The 16,460-nt window shown below is 58.8% G+C and overlaps 2 protein-coding genes across 2 annotated transcripts in view; both read right to left on the reverse strand.

Annotated features, from left to right (window-relative positions):
- PCNT (pericentrin) overlaps nucleotides 1-7,104 on the reverse strand; it is a gene marked incomplete at its 5' end in the record, with an annotated part of 84,684 nt that extends 77,580 nt beyond the window's left edge. The window contains one exon of the mRNA XM_082392574.1: nucleotides 6,321-7,104. Within this exon, the coding sequence (XP_082248700.1) occupies nucleotides 6,321-7,104 (784 nt within the window). The remainder of the gene's footprint in view (nucleotides 1-6,320) is intronic.
- A 796-nt stretch (nucleotides 7,105-7,900) lies between these two features.
- LOC309629594 (pericentrin-like) overlaps nucleotides 7,901-16,460 on the reverse strand; it is a 29,012-nt gene continuing 20,452 nt past the window's right edge. The window contains exons 11-15 of the mRNA XM_082393747.1: nucleotides 14,309-14,465; nucleotides 13,306-13,511; nucleotides 10,635-11,086; nucleotides 8,825-9,362; nucleotides 7,901-8,647 (exon numbers count right to left, since the gene is read on the reverse strand). Of these exons, the coding sequence (XP_082249873.1) occupies nucleotides 8,636-8,647; nucleotides 8,825-9,362; nucleotides 10,635-11,086; nucleotides 13,306-13,511; nucleotides 14,309-14,465 (1,365 nt within the window). The 3' untranslated portion in view covers nucleotides 7,901-8,635. The remainder of the gene's footprint in view (nucleotides 8,648-8,824; nucleotides 9,363-10,634; nucleotides 11,087-13,305; nucleotides 13,512-14,308; nucleotides 14,466-16,460) is intronic.

Here is a 16,460-nt window from a genome sequence, read left to right on the forward strand (position 1 = left end):
GCAACGAGAGCACGAGAGCACTGAGAGCAACGAGAGCACGAGAGCATGAGAGCAACGAGAGCACGAGAGCAACCAGAGCACGAGAGCAACCAGAGCACCGAGAGCAACCAGAACAACAAGAGCACGAGAGCAACGAGAGCACCGAGAGCACCGAGAGCAACGAGAGCACCGAGAGCACCAGAACAACGAGAGCAACGAGAGCATGAGAGCAACGAGAGCACGAGAGCAAGAGAGCCACGAGCACGAGAGCCACGAGAGCAACGAGAGCACAAGAGCAATGAGAGCAACGAGAGCAACGAGAGCACGAGAGCACGAGAGCAACGAGAGCACGAGAGCAACGAGAGCAACGAGAGCACGAGAGCACGAGAGCACGAGAGCAACGAGAGCAACGAGAGGAATGAGAGCAACGAGAGCACGAGAACAACGAGAGCAACGAGAGCATGAGAGCAACGAGAGCACGAGAGCAAGAGAGCCACGAGCACGAGAGCAACGAGAGCACGAGAGCACGAGAGCACGAGAGCACGAGAGCAACGAGAGCACGAGAGCACGAGAGCAACGAGAGCAACGAGAGCACGAGAGCAACGAGAGCAACGAGAGCAACGAGAGCACGAGAGCACGAGAGCACGAGAGCAACGAGAGCAACGAGAGCACGAGAGCAACGAGAGCACGAGAGCACGAGAGCAACGAGAGCACGAGAGCACGAGAGCACGAGAGCAACGAGAGCACGAGAGCACGAGAGCAACGAGAGCAACGAGAGCAACGAGAGCAACGAGAGCACGAGAGCAACGAGAGCAACGAGAGCACGAGAGCAACGAGAGCACGAGAGCAACGAGAGCACGAGAGCAACGAGAGCAACGAGAGCACGAGAGCAACGAGAGCAACGAGAGCGCGAGAGCAACGAGAGCGCGAGAGCAACGAGAGCACGAGAGCAACGAGAGCAACGAGAGCAACGAGAGCACGAGAGCACGAGAGCACGAGAGCAACGAGAGCAACAAGAGCAACCAGAGCAATGAGCACGAGAGCACGAGAGCAACGAGAGCACGAGAGCAATGAGAGCAACGAGAGCACGAGAGCACGAGAGCAATGAGAGCACGAGAGCACGAGAGCACGAGAGCAATGAGAGCACGAGAGCACGAGAGCAATGAGAGCACGAGAGCACGAGAGCACGAGAGCAACCAGAGCAATGAGAGCACGAGAGCACGAGAGCAACGAGAGCACGAGAGCACGAGAGCAACGAGAGCAACGAGAGCACGAGAGCAACGAGAGCAACGAGAGCACGAGAGCACGAGAGCACGAGAGCAACGAGAGCACGAGAGCAACGAGAGCAACAAGAGCAACCAGAGCAATGAGCACGAGAGCACGAGAGCAACGAGAGCACGAGAGCAATGAGAGCAACGAGAGCACGAGAGCAATGAGAGCACGAGAGCACGAGAGCAATGAGAGCACAAGAGCACGAGAGCAATGAGAGCACGAGAGCACGAGAGCAACCAGAGCAACGAGAGCACGAGAGCACGAGAGCAACGAGAGCACGAGAGCACGAGAGCAACGAGAGCACGAGAGCAACGAGAGCAACGAGAGCACGAGAGCACGAGAGCAACGAGAGCACGAGAGCAACGAGAGCAACAAGAGCAACCAGAGCAATGAGCACGAGAGCACGAGAGCAACGAGAGCAACGAGAGCACGAGAGCAACGAGAGCAACGAGAGCACGAGAGCAACGAGAGCAACAAGAGCAACCAGAGCAATGAGCACGAGAGCAACGAGAGCAACGAGAGCACCGAGAGCAACGAGAGCAACGAGAGCACGAGAGCACGAGAGCAACGAGAGCACCGAGAGCAACGAGAGCAACGAGAGCACGAGAGCAACGAGAGCAACGAGAGCAACGAGAGCAACGAGAGCACGAGAGCACGAGAGCAACGAGAGCAACGAGAGCACGAGAGCAACGAGAGCAACGAGAGCACGAGAGCACGAGAGCACGAGAGCACGAGAGCAACGAGAGCACGAGAGCAACGAGAGCAACAAGAGCAACCAGAGCAATGAGCACGAGAGCACGAGAGCAACGAGAGCACGAGAGCAATGAGAGCAACGAGAGCAATGAGAGCACGAGAGCACGAGAGCACGAGAGCAACCAGAGCAATGAGAGCACGAGAGCACGAGAGCAACGAGAGCACGAGAGCACGAGAGCAACGAGAGCACGAGAGCAACGAGAGCAACGAGAGCACGAGAGCACGAGAGCAACGAGAGCACGAGAGCAACGAGAGCAACAAGAGCAACCAGAGCAATGAGCACGAGAGCACGAGAGCAACGAGAGCAACGAGAGCACGAGAGCAACGAGAGCAACGAGAGCACGAGAGCAACGAGAGCAACAAGAGCAACCAGAGCAATGAGCACGAGAGCAACGAGAGCAACGAGAGCACCGAGAGCAACGAGAGCAACGAGAGCACGAGAGCACGAGAGCAACGAGAGCACCGAGAGCAACGAGAGCAACGAGAGCACGAGAGCAACGAGAGCAACGAGAGCAACGAGAGCAACGAGAGCACGAGAGCAACGAGAGCGCGAGAGCAACGAGAGCACGAGAGCAACGAGAGCAACGAAAGCACGAGAGCACGAGAGCACGAGAGCAAAGAGAGCAACAAGAGCAACCAGAGCAATGAGCACGAGAGCACGAGAGCAACGAGAGCACGAGAGCAATGAGAGCAACGAGAGCACGAGAGCACGAGAGCAATGAGAGCACGAGAGCACGAGAGCAATGAGAGCACGAGAGCACGAGAGCACGAGAGCACGAGAGCAACGAGAGCAACAAGAGCAACCAGAGCAATGAGCACGAGAGCACGAGAGCAACGAGAGCACGAGAGCAATGAGAGCACGAGAGCACGAGAGCACAAGAGCACGAGAGCAACGAGAGCAACAAGAGCAACCAGAGCAATGAGCACGAGAGCACGAGAGCAACGAGAGCAACGAGAGCACGAGAGCAACGAGAGCAACGAGAGCACGAGAGCAACGAGAGCAACAAGAGCAACCAGAGCAATGAGCACGAGAGCACGAGAGCAACGAGAGCACGAGAGCAATGAGAGCAACGAGAGCAACGAGAGCACGAGAGCACAAGAGCACGAGAGCAATGAGAGCACGAGAGCACGAGAGCAACCAGAGCAACGAGAGCACGAGAGCACGAGAGCAACGAGAGCACGAGAGCACGAGAGCAACGAGAGCACGAGAGCAACGAGAGCAACGAGAGCAACGAGAGCACGAGAGCACGAGAGCAACGAGAGCACGAGAGCACGAGAGCAACGAGAGCAACCAGAGCAATGAGCACGAGAGCAACGAGAGCAACGAGAGCACGAGAGCAACGAGAGCAACGAGAGCACGAGAGCAACCAGAGCAACGAGAGCAACGAGAGCACGAGAGCAACGAGAGCAACGAGAGCACGAGAGCAACGAGAGCAACAAGAGCAACCAGAGCAATGAGCACGAGAGCAACGAGAGCAACGAGAGCAACGAGAGCAACGAGAGCACGAGAGCACGAGAGCAACGAGAGCAACAAGAGCAACCAGAGCAATGAGCACGAGAGCAAGGAGGGAAACGAGGGCAACGAGAGCGATTGGGCTGCGGCCAGGACCACCGTCTCCTCCACGGTGCCTGCAGCAAGCACTGTCCCCGCAGCCACTTGACCCCTCTGTAATGGCCCCTCAGGACTGAACTCGAGGGGCTGGGGCACTTAGGACATCACAGGGACAGAATGCGGGCTGCGGCGGTGAGGGTGACCTCGGTGGCCTCGGCCTGCAGCGGCTTGAAGCAGGATTTCAGTTCCCGACCAGAGACGGAGGTTGGGCAGTGGCACTGCGAGCGCTGAATCCTGGCCACCGGACCACCAGGGACCAGCAGCCAGTGACAAGGCCCTGGCCCGTCAGCTGTGAAGAAATGAATTTCCGCAGAGAGACGGAAAGTAGTGAAGCAAGTAAAGTGTTCATTAGAAGGAAGAAGAGTACAGTAGACACACGGGCGGGCTCAGAGAGAGAGTCACGCCCTCAGGGCAGTTTGAATCACTTTAATGGGGCATTTCTTCCGGGTTTCCTTTGACCAACCCGCTTGCTCTGCCTGGTTCTGAGTCCGCGTTTGGTGCATCTCAGGGTCCTCCCATGCGTGCGCACATCTCTTAGCCAAGACGGATTCCAGCGAAGAGGCCTATGGGTGGTTGGTATCACTTACTGTGAGGTGGCGCCCCTCCCTTTTGGACCTCCAAGGAGCCCTTCTGCGCATGTGTGTCGGGAGGGTCTCCTGGACTTCGAGAATGAGGCACATGTGGTCTCTTATCTTCTATCTGGGCAGGGCCCAGCCTCCTCCATCACCCTGCTCTTATGGAGCTTCCGTCCACAGGGGAGAAACTGTTCAGCCTGGGGCCCATCTACCTCCTGCCTCAAGGGAACACTGAGGGGACGCTGAGGGGACACTGAGGGGACACGGGGGCTGAGGGGACGCTGAGGGGACACAGGGGGCTGAGGGGATGCTGAGGAGACACTGAGGGGACACAGGGGGCTGAGGGGACGCTGAGGGGACACTGAGGGGGCTGAGGGGACGCTGAGGGGACACTGAGGTGACGCTGAGGGGACACAGGGGGCTGAGGGGACGCTGAGGGGACACTGAGGGGGCTGAGGGGACGCTGAGGGGGCTGAGGGGACGCTGAGGGGACACTGAGGGGACATGGGGGCTGAGGGGACGCTGAGGGGACACTGAGGGGACACTGAGGGGACACTGAGGGGGCTGAGGGGACGCTGAGGGGGATGAGGAGACACTGAGGGGACACTGAAGTGGCTGAGGGCGTTTTGTCCTCTGTAATGAAAGCCGAGTAAGAGGACACTGTGAAGAGAAGACGGCCTGCGTGACGTCACCCGTGGCCAGCGGCGCGTCTGGGCTCAGCCGGGTTACCAGGTCTCTCCGAGCGCTCGTGGACACGGGCTCCCTGGGTGTGGATCTCTCCCGTCCTCATTCCCCAAACACGGGAGACCTGGATTCAGGGCATCTCAGGGTCCAAGGAGCAAACCAAGAAAAATGCCAACTCCCAGACTTTTCAGCCAAACAAAAGGGATAAATGTCATATTCATGCTTCCCTTTATTTTTCTCCAATCCACTAATTCTCATTCTGGGAACTTCCACGTGAAAAAACAGTTTAAATGCTAATTTCAGATCAGTCATATATGTACACACACAGCTAAGAGCACTGACTATTAACCTAGGAAACCCAGGCGAATGCCAGGCCTCATTTTACGGTTGAAATGAGCTATTAGCACGTCCTTTTGAAAAGCCCCACAGAAAAAGTACCTACAAAAATTTATAACCTCAATAAGTTTGTACACATGCTTCACAAAAAAACACCAGTTATCCTTACCCCCAGAAAGACCAGAAGATGCGGAGACACAAGTGTTTCAAATCTAAGAACACCAAGGCAGAAGGGCCTCAGGGGCGTCCAGCCAAGTGTCCTCAGATGGACTCCAGGGGTTCTGCAAGCCCTGCGAGGATGGTGTGCAGAATTCCGTGCGTACACGCATGTCTGCACGTGTGCTACGCGTGTGCACTACACACATGCAGGGCGGGCAGGCGGGGCAGCGACACCACGTGGGGCCTGGCCGCACGGCGTCCACACACGCCTCTGCCATCCTGTGCCAACGCGAAGGGCACTGAGGGGTGTGAGCCCCACACGGGTCACGAGAACCCAGGCCGGGTCCCAGCCTCCACGGCAGCCGCACATATTCAAGAAGATTCCAACTGCTTTGCGAGACTCCACTGTAACCTCGACCTCGCAATTCGACATGTTGCTTATACACATGGTGACGCGCTACGTTTAAAAATCCAAAGAAGTGGGCATTCCCTGGGGGTCCAGTGGTTAGGACCCGGCGATTTCACTGCCTGGCCCGGGGTTCAATCCCTGGTCAGGGAACTAAGATCCTGCAAGCCGCCCAGAGGAACCAAAAAAAAAAGAAAAAAAATCTAAACGAGAGCCCATAGCGTGTGCCGATCCCTAAGAGCACCTGCAGGGGGTGGTGGTTCTGCGTGGACACACGCCACACACACACCCAAGCAGCCCGCCTGCTCCATCCTCCTCCACAGCCCCCGCCTCCTCCGGCCTCCCCTGGGTCCAGAGGCACGGGCCCTCTCCCTGGCCCCAGCAGACCCCCGACACCGCCCGCCCCCAGGCTCCCCGCGAGCCTCGGTCAACCTAGAGCAGGGCAGCTGCCTCCACCAAACGGCCCCCGTGGGACAGATCCGGGCACTTTGCCGCTGTCCCGCCCTCCAGGGGCCCTGCCCTCAGTCAGGTCCTTACTGCCTACCTGACCTCTGGGATCCTAGCGACACCGTGTGGCAGGGCCGTGGGCACCTCGGCAACAACTGCCCTGAAGAGGTTTGCAGGACGGGGCCCCTGGGAGCAAACTCCTTCCGGGCGCGCCGCCCTGGAGCCCCGGTCTGTGCACCGCTCTGGGCCCGGGCCGCCGCTGAGCAGAGCGCAAGCGTGAGGAGCGCAGCACGTGGCACGCGCTCCACAGGGGACGCACCGCGGGCTACGCAGGGCACAGGGCGCGGGGCCGTGAGTCCCGGACGGAGGGGCCGTCCCAGAAGGCAGGGCTCATGGAGAAAACGACTTGACGAAAGGGAGGCAAGAGTGGGAGTTTCCAGGCGGGGGACAAGGCCAAGTTCAGAGGAGGTCACAGCCAGGGTGTTCCAGAAACTGCCAGGCAGCAGGTGTCCGGCGTCACGAGAACAAAGAAGACAGGACATCGGGCCAGAGGACACTTGGTCGGAGTCTGTGCAGGGCTGTGCCCCCGGGTTGCACCGTGGGCCCCGGGGTTTTGGGGTGCAGCACGGGATGCAGAGGACGTGGAGCACCTGCCGGGCACCTGGCACAGGCAGCCCCTGAGGGACCCCGCAGGTCCCACGCAGCTCAGCGCAGGCCCCGGGCCCTCTTGGCAGGTGCGAGGCCTGCCCAGCGTCCACCCCACTGCGGGCCTCACAGATGCCCCGAGGGCTCGGATCACGAGGAGAAGCCTCAGGAGGCCCAGCGGCTTTGCTGATGTCACCGGCACCCCCGTGGCGGCCAGAGTCTGACCCCCAGGCCATCCCTGAAGCCACTGCTGCCCAGAAGGAACCTGTGGGGGCCCCTCCTGCGGAGCCACCCGCACCTGCAGCTCGGCCACATGCCCGCCCCTGAGCTCCTGCAGGGCTGCTTTTTGCTGCTGCCCCGGGGGCAGGCCCTCAGCAGGCCACACCAGCTCCACCTGCAGAGAGCGAGTCCACAGGGCACTGCCCCCCACACGCCTGTCCTGTCACCCACACACACCTCCCAACTGCAAGGTGGGAAACACTCCACGTGCTTCCTACAAGCGCGTTTCACGCTAATAAAATTAAGCCATGGTTTAAAATACATAGCTTTCTCATGTAAAAAATGCGTACTTCTCCCTCTTGATATTCTTTTAGAGCTTCATTTTCTTCAAACCCTATAATCCGAGGGAATCCAATTTAAATCCACAGGCTGGGAACAAGCCCCCTTCCCCAGGCATCCGTCTGCATGGGAGGAAACCGAAGCTGACGCTGAGAGCTCGCTGGACTGGCCTGGGGGCACCACAGCCCTCCAAATTCACACCAAAAGGACAACTCCCAGGGAGGGGCTGCGACCCCTGCCCTGGGGCCCGACTTCAAGGACAGGCCCGAGGCTCACGACCCCAGCTGGAATGTGCTCAGCCCTCGAGGAATTTGTTCAAGATCTCGCCTGCAGGGACTTCCCTGGCGGTCCAGTGGCTAAGGCTCCCAACGCAGGGGGCCCGGGTCCAATCCCTGGTCAGGGAACTAGATCCCACATGCCGCAACTAACGGTTCTCACGCCGCAACTAAAGATCCCGCACGCGGCAACAAAGATCCCGCGTGCCGCAACTAAGACCCAGTGCAGCCAAATAAATAAATAAACAAATAAACATTATTTTAAGAAAAGGAAAAGATTTCGCCCGCAGACCACACAGAACAGGCAGAGCCGCAGCATAAAATGAAGCCACCCCACCTGTCAGCACTAGGCTGCCTTCTTCCTTCCGCCCTTCAACAAGCTAAACCAGGAGCAAAGGACAAACCCCCCCCGGAACACCTCATACAGCACGCCTCAGTCACCAGCGAAGGGTCTACCTGGTACTTGTGTTCTCACAAGGCTGAGATTTCCTGCTTTGTAATCTGGAATATCTACTTCTTAAATACGTGACAAAAGTATGAAGGCGCCAGAACAGGGTCGTTCCTGAGTGCCTGGCGTGCACACCGGGCCCAACGGGCACAGAGCAGCCTGTCCCCACACTGAATTCCCGCTACGTGACCACGTTCTAGCCAAATAAGTGTGTCCTATTCATGACGTACGAGTGCCAGGGGTCTGCAGATGAGGAAAGGGGAGCGCTGGCCAGGGCAATGGGGCCATCTCCAGAAGCTCCTTTCATACTACAGCTGAAAGCACCTGCCAAGGGGACCGTCGCTGCTCTTGACACAGGACAGAGGGTTTAATCTCACAGAAATCGGGAGCGGCCCCGAGGAGCACTCTGAACCCTTTGAAATCCCACAGGGAACGCCGTACGCAGGCACAGGCGCACGTTTGTCCAGGATCAGAGACCCAAAGCCTTCACCAAGGAGCCTGTGACCAAAAAACGCGTAAAACTCACTGTTCTGTACCCGCCTGAAACCCGCTGCTGTCCCTGGGACACACACACACACACACACACACACACACACACACACACACACGTGCAGCTGACACACATGGGCAACAGAAGACACCAGTCCTGGGGAAGGGCGAAGCCCCGCGCCTCACCTGGCGAGCTCCGCGCGGCCGGGAGGCTCTCACGCCCTCCACGTGCTCTGTGCTCACTCCCGCTGCCAGGCCGTCCTCTGCGGACGGAGGCTCTTCGCCGTGTCTCAGCCTCAGCTTCTCTGACACCCGAGTCAAGACCACGTGGTGAGAAGCGTCCTCTCCCTGCAGCTGCTCCTCCAGGCCCCGCAGCTCCAGGCCCCGCAAGGTCTGCACCTCAGACAGGTAACGCGACTCCGAAGCGTCCAGGCGGGACGCGTGTCTGCTCTCCAAAGCACTCATCTCCGCAGCGTGTTTCGTCTGCAGCTCAGCCGCGCGGGCTTCTGAGAGAGCCCACCACTCTCGCTCCAGAGAAGCCCTCAGCGCATCCACCTCGGCCTGGTGCCGGCTCTCCAGCTCTGCCGTCAAGGACAGGACGTGCTGCTCGTGCCGCTCCTGGAGCAGCTGGAGCTCGCGGGCGTGCTTCTCCCGGGCCTCCCGCAGGAAGGCGTCTTGCTCTGCGGCGAGTTTCTCTGTGATCTCTCGACGTTCTTCTAAGAACCTGAGGAGACAAGCCAAGTGAACACGGAGACCCAACGTGCAGCCACAAAAGCATCAACCTCACACTTCTCACAGGAGACACCACTTTCTACTGGTGAGATCATCGTGCCCAGATTTCCCCTGCTCTTCCACCTCCCTGGGCTGCAAATGGTCTGAGCCCCACTGCCAGCCGTGAGCGGACAGCGAAGGGGCCCACGAAGCCAGAGGAGCTCAGAGGCCAGAGCCCAGGGGTCCCCGGTCACAGACTGAAGTACAGGACACAGGACCCCCAGCAAGAAACCACACACACATTTCCACAGACACCACAGGGAAGCAGGTGTGACCGCTCCTCGGCAAGGAGAGGACCTCAACGGGGAAGGGGCAGCGGCATCGTCTACAGGAGCCAACAGGGCTGCAAAGAGCATTCAAAAGACCCCCAAAACCCCTTCTGGGTGAATTAGGGGCATGAATTAAACGAGTTGCAGGTGACACTGGCTGGCAAACACAGAAGCGGGGAGACGCCCCTCTAACTGAAGCACCCAGCACCCCAGCAGAACAGGGAAGAACCTCTACGGGGCGCCCATTCCACGTTAGTGCCACGCGGTGCGTTCGGGTGAGTGACGAGAGCTGGATGGGTTTCAGGTACTAACTGCACCAGACACCACGAAAGCCTTTCCACTGATCAGCCCATGCAGGAGGGCACGAAGGCCTCATGAGTTTGTCCACTGTGCCTGCGTCCTTCCAGCTCACACAGTCGGTCAGGATTTGAACTCAGTTCTCAGACCCCAGAGCAGAAGCTCTTGCACCTGCCTCATGACGCTGGGGAGCAGCTGCCCCATGAGAAGCAGCAAAACCAACAGCAGCTCCAGTGACACCAGGACTCACCAACACCCCTGGTCACTACAGCCCAGATGTGCAAAGAGGCAGCAAACCAAATCACATTCTAAATCTATTTAAAACTTCAAGGTGTACGTACATAGTTCAGACAAACTATTTTTTTTTTAATCTGTTTGAGTTCAAAATACACAAGAAACTTCAGAAATGAACCACACGTCCTTATGATAAATGAGGCTGAAGTTCTGCTACTGAAACTGTAAACCGTGCAAAGAACACAAACGCCCGTCAAAGATGCATGCAGGGCAGCGTGGATCACTGGACGGGGGCTCCACAGGAAGGACGGGGAGGCTGCTGCCGCCAGCAGGTCCCGCAACCCCAAGAGCCACGCGCGCCCTCCCGGGGGCCGGCCTCGCCCAGCCAGGCGGGCGGCTCCGTGCCGAACAGGAACGTCACGCACCTGCTCTGGGCCAGCTGCGGCTGGAGCACACAGTCCTCCTTCAGGCGGTCCCGGTCCGTGGGGGCCGGACCGCCGCCCAGCTCCCGGCCACACCGGCTGCACTGCAGAGGCTCGTCCCCCGAGAGCCCCAGCTCCAGCTGCCTCAGGCGGCCCTGCTGCTCCACCAGCGACCCCTCCAGGTCCAGGATCTGGGCCGCCTGCTGGTCCTGAAGCTGCCTCATTTCGGCTTCTCGAAGCTCAAACCTGTGCATCAGGGACAGCTTCTCGGACTCAGCCTGCTCCCGCAGGTCGAGGAGCCCCTGCGCCAGCCTCTCTTCAGCCCCTCTCCTCAGGTCCTCACTTGTGGCTTTCCACTCGGCCTCTCTCTCGCCGAGTTCTCGTTTCATTAACTCAATCTTCTCCTTAGCGCTCTTCAGTGCTTCCTGGTGAGCTTCAACTAAAGTACATTTCACCTGCAGAAAGCACAATTTTATTTAAGAAGAAGGAAATTAAATGAAAAGATCACTGGCAGCAACGACCCAAATCCATCTCTGAAGAGAGAGAAGTTCCACAACATACAAGCACTAGTTCCATAACGTATTGCACTGAACAGAGCGATGGCAGTGTTTCGCGTCCTGATGGGAATAAGGGAGCCTAGAATGCACAAATCTAAGACTGTTTGCTTAAGTAAGACGTGTCTGCATCCCGGCACCTGGCCCCGACTGTTAGCTCTGGGGCTGGCAGGTCTGGACACACACGCGAAGGGGAGCTCCTCCGCGGTGCCAAGACCAGCCCAGGGGATCAGACACGTAAGGGGCCTCCCGTCAAGGGAAGGCCAACCCCCCAGACAGAGGAAGCACCACCAGCCAGGACGGAGCCACAGGAGGGCAGCAAACAGCGCCAGGCCAAGCCTCTGGACTCGCACAATGAACGTTCCGGGCTCTACACGGGCCCTGAGCAACAGACTGAAACCAACACCCTTAAAGGTGTCGTGTGAAAAGGGAGGTGAACCAGAAAGCTGGACACACACAAATATCCCAATTTTCAAAAAAGGAAAGAAAGGTCAACAGACTACTGATCATCACCAAAAAGAAACAAAACCAAACCAAAAAGGTTTGTGAGATTGACCTCAACTCTTTATTCAAGTTATTAAAGCTTAGGGCCTGCTCTTAGTGATGGCTGAGAATCAGCTCTCATCAGAGACAACAACTGCAGACTCTGGATAAAACCCAAGAGATCCCGGGGTGGGAGGAGGTGTGTGGGGCGGGAGGTGGGGGTGGTCTGACACCCAGAATGAGGAAACGGCCTGGGTCACCGACCTGTTGGTACCGTGCACACAGAAATCTTACTTGTTTGCACCAGAGGAGCTGGGAGGTGAGGGGGGAAAGCCCATTAGGACAGAGGCAGAGCAGGAGAGCTGCAGAATCTGTGACTGAATCCAGCCCAGCTCTGAGGCTGGTCCCCGGTCATACACGTGCGAGCAGACGCCAGAGCACAGCCAAGGCCAGGAGAACTGAAGGGCCCAGCACGGAGAAGAGGGGGGGGCAACTGGCCTTGGAAGGGGGCGGGGGCGGGGCGGTCTCCTGGGACTGAACCCTTAACCCGTGGGGTCGGCACTAACCCCAGGAGATACCGTCAAAGGTAAAATGGACAGAAAAACGTACTCCATCGAAGAAAATGCAAACAAAGTTTGGAATGACTACACTGGTAAAAGAGCAGGTAGATTTCAATACAAAGAAACTACAGGACAGAAAGGGGACATTTCATTAATGATAAAAGGGTACATTTCTCAGGAAGACATAACAATCATAAATGTGTAATAACGGAACCATAAAATACTTAAAGTAAACACTGAGAGAACTGAAGGGGGAGAGAGATAATTCCACACACCTCTCTTAATAATTTACGTAAGGAGATAAAATGGTGGTCCAGGAAATACATATACCCCTGAACGTCAAAAGCCTTCAAGGAGAGTCTGTCCTTCAGGGAACGGTGCCTGAGAAGGTCGTGTGCCAAGGCAGACGGCCGGCGAGCGAGCCGCCCGCTGTGGGGCCGCGGGCCTCCCACAAACCTGTCCGAGCCTGCTCTGCCCCCGTCCGCACCCCCAGCGCCTCAGTGTGGGGACAGCACGTGATCCGCCTTGCCGGTAACAGCAGCTTCCTATGCAACTGCTCTGATGGAGGAGGAACCCCAGGGAGGCTTCGCGGGGAAGACCAGGGGCGACAGCAGCACCTCCCAGATGGTCACCCTGGGCCGCTCGGAGGGAACACGAGAGAAGGTCACCTCCACTCCGCTCCTCCGAACTGCGGTGAGGCTCGCCAGTAATTTAGCGGAGGGGTCTCATCACCGCGTGTCCGCGGCTGCACGACCACCAGTCAGCGAGAAGAGCCTGGAGCTCAGGACACCACGGAAGACACAGTGGATGAGGCCTGAAGGGGGCCTCGCCAACCACCCTGGCGCCCCTTGAGGACCCCGGCCAGTTCCCCTGAGCACTGGGGGCACCTGTAAAGAGCACACTTGGGCCCCGGCTCAGGTGGCATCCCATCCCGACCCCGAGGAAGGCACCCAGCAAGCAAACACTGCTCCAGGTGGAGGGCGTGCTGGACCTCGGGGGCTTGCGCTGACCCCAGCCGGTTAACACGAGGCCCCAGTGGACGTGGGAAGTGCAGAGTGGTGACGTGTTTCAACTTACTTTCTCCAAGTCCTCTTTTAGGCGGATTTCATGCTGCAATTTCTCATGTAAATTTCTATTTTCTACTTTTAAGAGGTCGATTTCTTCCTTGAGCTCCGTGGGAAGAAGCAGGAGATGAGCCTTGTGCATGGTTTCCAGACCCAAGTCTCCGGCTGCCACCTCCAAGGCCGTGCTGTGTGCACACAGGAGGGGCACCCGGGCGAGCTCTGCAGGGGACCAGGGGGCAGGACCGTCAGGCTGACCCGCAACTCAGGCTAGACACCTACCTTCAGAAGCCTCAGACAACTGCACGAAGATCCTGAAACTCCCCGTGTGGGCTTGGCGTCAGAAGTGGACATGACACACCAAGTGGTCTTCAGCCAAGTGGTCACTGAGCCCCAGGCCCAGACGAGCAGGCCCATCCTGAGTGGCCCACACCCGCTGTCGCTCCTCCCGCCTGGGTACCGGGTGACCTGGCACCCCCAGAGCTCCTCTGGCCAGGGCTCACCACCGTCCCAGGCTCGATAAAGAGCCAAGCGTGGCCGAGGCACCGGCTGGCAGGAACGTGCTGAGCGGCGGCCGTGGGGCACCCCTCACACAGGACGGAGAACAGGGAGCACAAGACGCCAGCAGGCGTGACCCAGCTCTCTGGGCCGCACTCTTCCCCTCCACAGGCCCGCCCGGCTCCGAGGCCCCCGGCGGGGACCCTCTGCCTTACCCCCTCAGCTCTACGCGGGACCCACCCTCTCCTGGGCTCGTGTCCAGGGCCAGCCTTACATCTGCTCTCCTGGGTCCCTGACCATACCCGGGGACGACCACAGCTTCTCCGTCCCCGTGACCCCGGGCAGGCCCTCTCCTGACACGCCCAGGCCTGCTCCTCAACCCGCGAGGAAGGGCCCCCAGCGCCCACACTGCAAAGTAAACGGCCAGCGTGTGCACGTGGCTCTCATGGGAATCAGTCACCGCCCAGAATGTCCCCTGCAGGCCGGACTCCAGGCGACACAGCGGCAATGAAGGCACACACCTTGGCCGGGCTCTTTCAAAGGCCCCACGTGCTGCTCCCCTTCCAACACCTGGGTCCCCGCGAGGCCCGCCTCCTGCTGGACTTCCTGGGAGGACTTCCCCGCTGCTAGTTGGCGCCGGTGGTTTTCTTCTAGCTGTGTGTGCAACCCCAGGCTCTCCTTTGGGAAATCACAGAGAAAACCTTCTAATGACTCTCTCAGCCACGTTCCTGAATCCCTGCCTCCCAGGGAACCCCCCACGGAACCCCCAACGGAGCCTCGCCACGCAGGGCCACGCCGCCTGCTGCCCGTCTCGCTTCCAGCAGGGAGGCGGGCCTACTCCACTGACGCCGAGCCGTGGGCACTGGGTCCCCCACCGGACCCCCGTCCCTCGCCCTCCGCACCCCAGGTCAGGCCTCTGGGACCAGCCACACGGCCACGGCCTTGGTGGAAGGCGCCCGGCTCCACCTGCGGCGCCCGGGTTTCTCCTCTCTCCCTGCCCTGCGCTTCCCATCCAGAGCCGGGCGCTGGGCCTGCCCCCCGAGGACGACGCTCTGGAGTGCGGGGTCCGAGGGACTCGAGGCCGTGTCAACGTTTCCTGTTCCCTCAAAATGCAACCAGTCACCCCGTCTTCCTCAAAATCACAGAGAGGCCACGGCAGCCTAAATGTCCAGCTCTCAATAAGCTCGAGTTATCTTTTAAATCAAGACTGGAGTCCTCATACGGTCACGGGAGAAAACAACTTGACTGACGGGCGGAGTCGAGCGCCCCCGACACAGCTTGGCTCACAAGGGTCAGGCTTCCCAGCACGTCGGACGAGAGAGACCCGCCATCCCGGGAAAGAAAAGGGGGCCAGAGTCTCACCCCCCGCCAGGCAACAGCCCGTTCCAGATGACAAAAACAAAGATAAAATACAGGGAAATCCTGCTGTGCCTGGAGACTGGGGACAGGGAGCCGAGAGCAAGGGGCTCCTAGCCTCTGAGAAGAGGGCAGAAACATGGCCGCGACAACCAAACAAGTCAAAAGACATTCAGCCTCAGTGACAACCAAACAGTTGCAGCCAGAGAGACACTGGCCAGGGGTCAGCGCCGACCAGAGGGGCATGGGGGTTCCCAAACCCAGCTGGGGGAGCTCCACCAGGCACCCTCAGTCAACATGGCGCGTCAACACGCCAAATATACACCACGCACGCGCCCACACGGGGGACTTTTGCTTAAACACACGTATACTCTATCGTTTTTATATTCCCTTAGACGATAGGAGACATAATTCATAAACCTATGAGGAGAAGAAACAGTGAAAGAGGTAGTCAGTAAGCCAAAGGTGACCAACTGCTGGAAGACGGGAATCAGGGATGCTCACAGGGGTTGAACGGGGAGCCACCTGAGAGCTGCCCAGACACCCGGGAGGCTGGGAAGCCGGTACAGGGGGCACAGAGGTGACTGCACGACCCCCAGGGGCTGCGGACCAGGGAGACTGGCGTGGGGGGAGGGACCTGGCTGACTGGAGTGGGGACCCCACTGTGCCCCTCTCCTCAGGGACCCCAGCAGGAGGCTGGTGGAGACCAATGGCCCCAGGAGGGGCAGCCACCCCCCAGCCCCCAGGTGGAGCCTGCCTGGTCAGACAGCCCCCCAAGACCCCACGGTGCCTCACACTTTGTGACGGCACAGCCTCAGGTCACCAACCAATGCACGGACCACAGACGTGCCACACAACACAGAGACCCAGACGGACGGAGACACAGCAGGAACTACACGGAGCCACAAGAGGCCTCTGAACGCTAACGGCCGCCTTCAGACAGGAGACCAAAGACATCCCGTCCCTGAGGCTGAGCAGAGGACACAGGAAAGAACACAGAACAGGAAGGCAAAGCCCTCCGAAATTAACAGTGACAATGGAAATAAGATAGTCAACTGCAGAATTAGAGGAGAGGGGAGAAAAAAATCTCCCAGCCCCTCCAAAAAAGCCTAAAGCAACATAAAAAGAGAAATGAGAACGGAAGGAAACCGGTGGTTCCAGCCTGGAGGTCCAGCGTGAGGCTCGCAAGAGGATCAGAGAGAGAACAAACCACATGGAGGAACAGCTGTCCGAACACGCTGAACGGCTGCTCAAGACTTCCCAGAAGTGGAGACAGAGTCCAGGCCCTGCCTGTTCCTGGTGTGAAAAATGGACACA

The sequence above is a fragment of the Balaenoptera borealis genome (assembly GCF_965194805.1).
Source record: "Balaenoptera borealis genome assembly, chromosome: 5".
NCBI classification, from domain to species: Eukaryota; Metazoa; Chordata; class Mammalia; order Artiodactyla; family Balaenopteridae; genus Balaenoptera; species Balaenoptera borealis.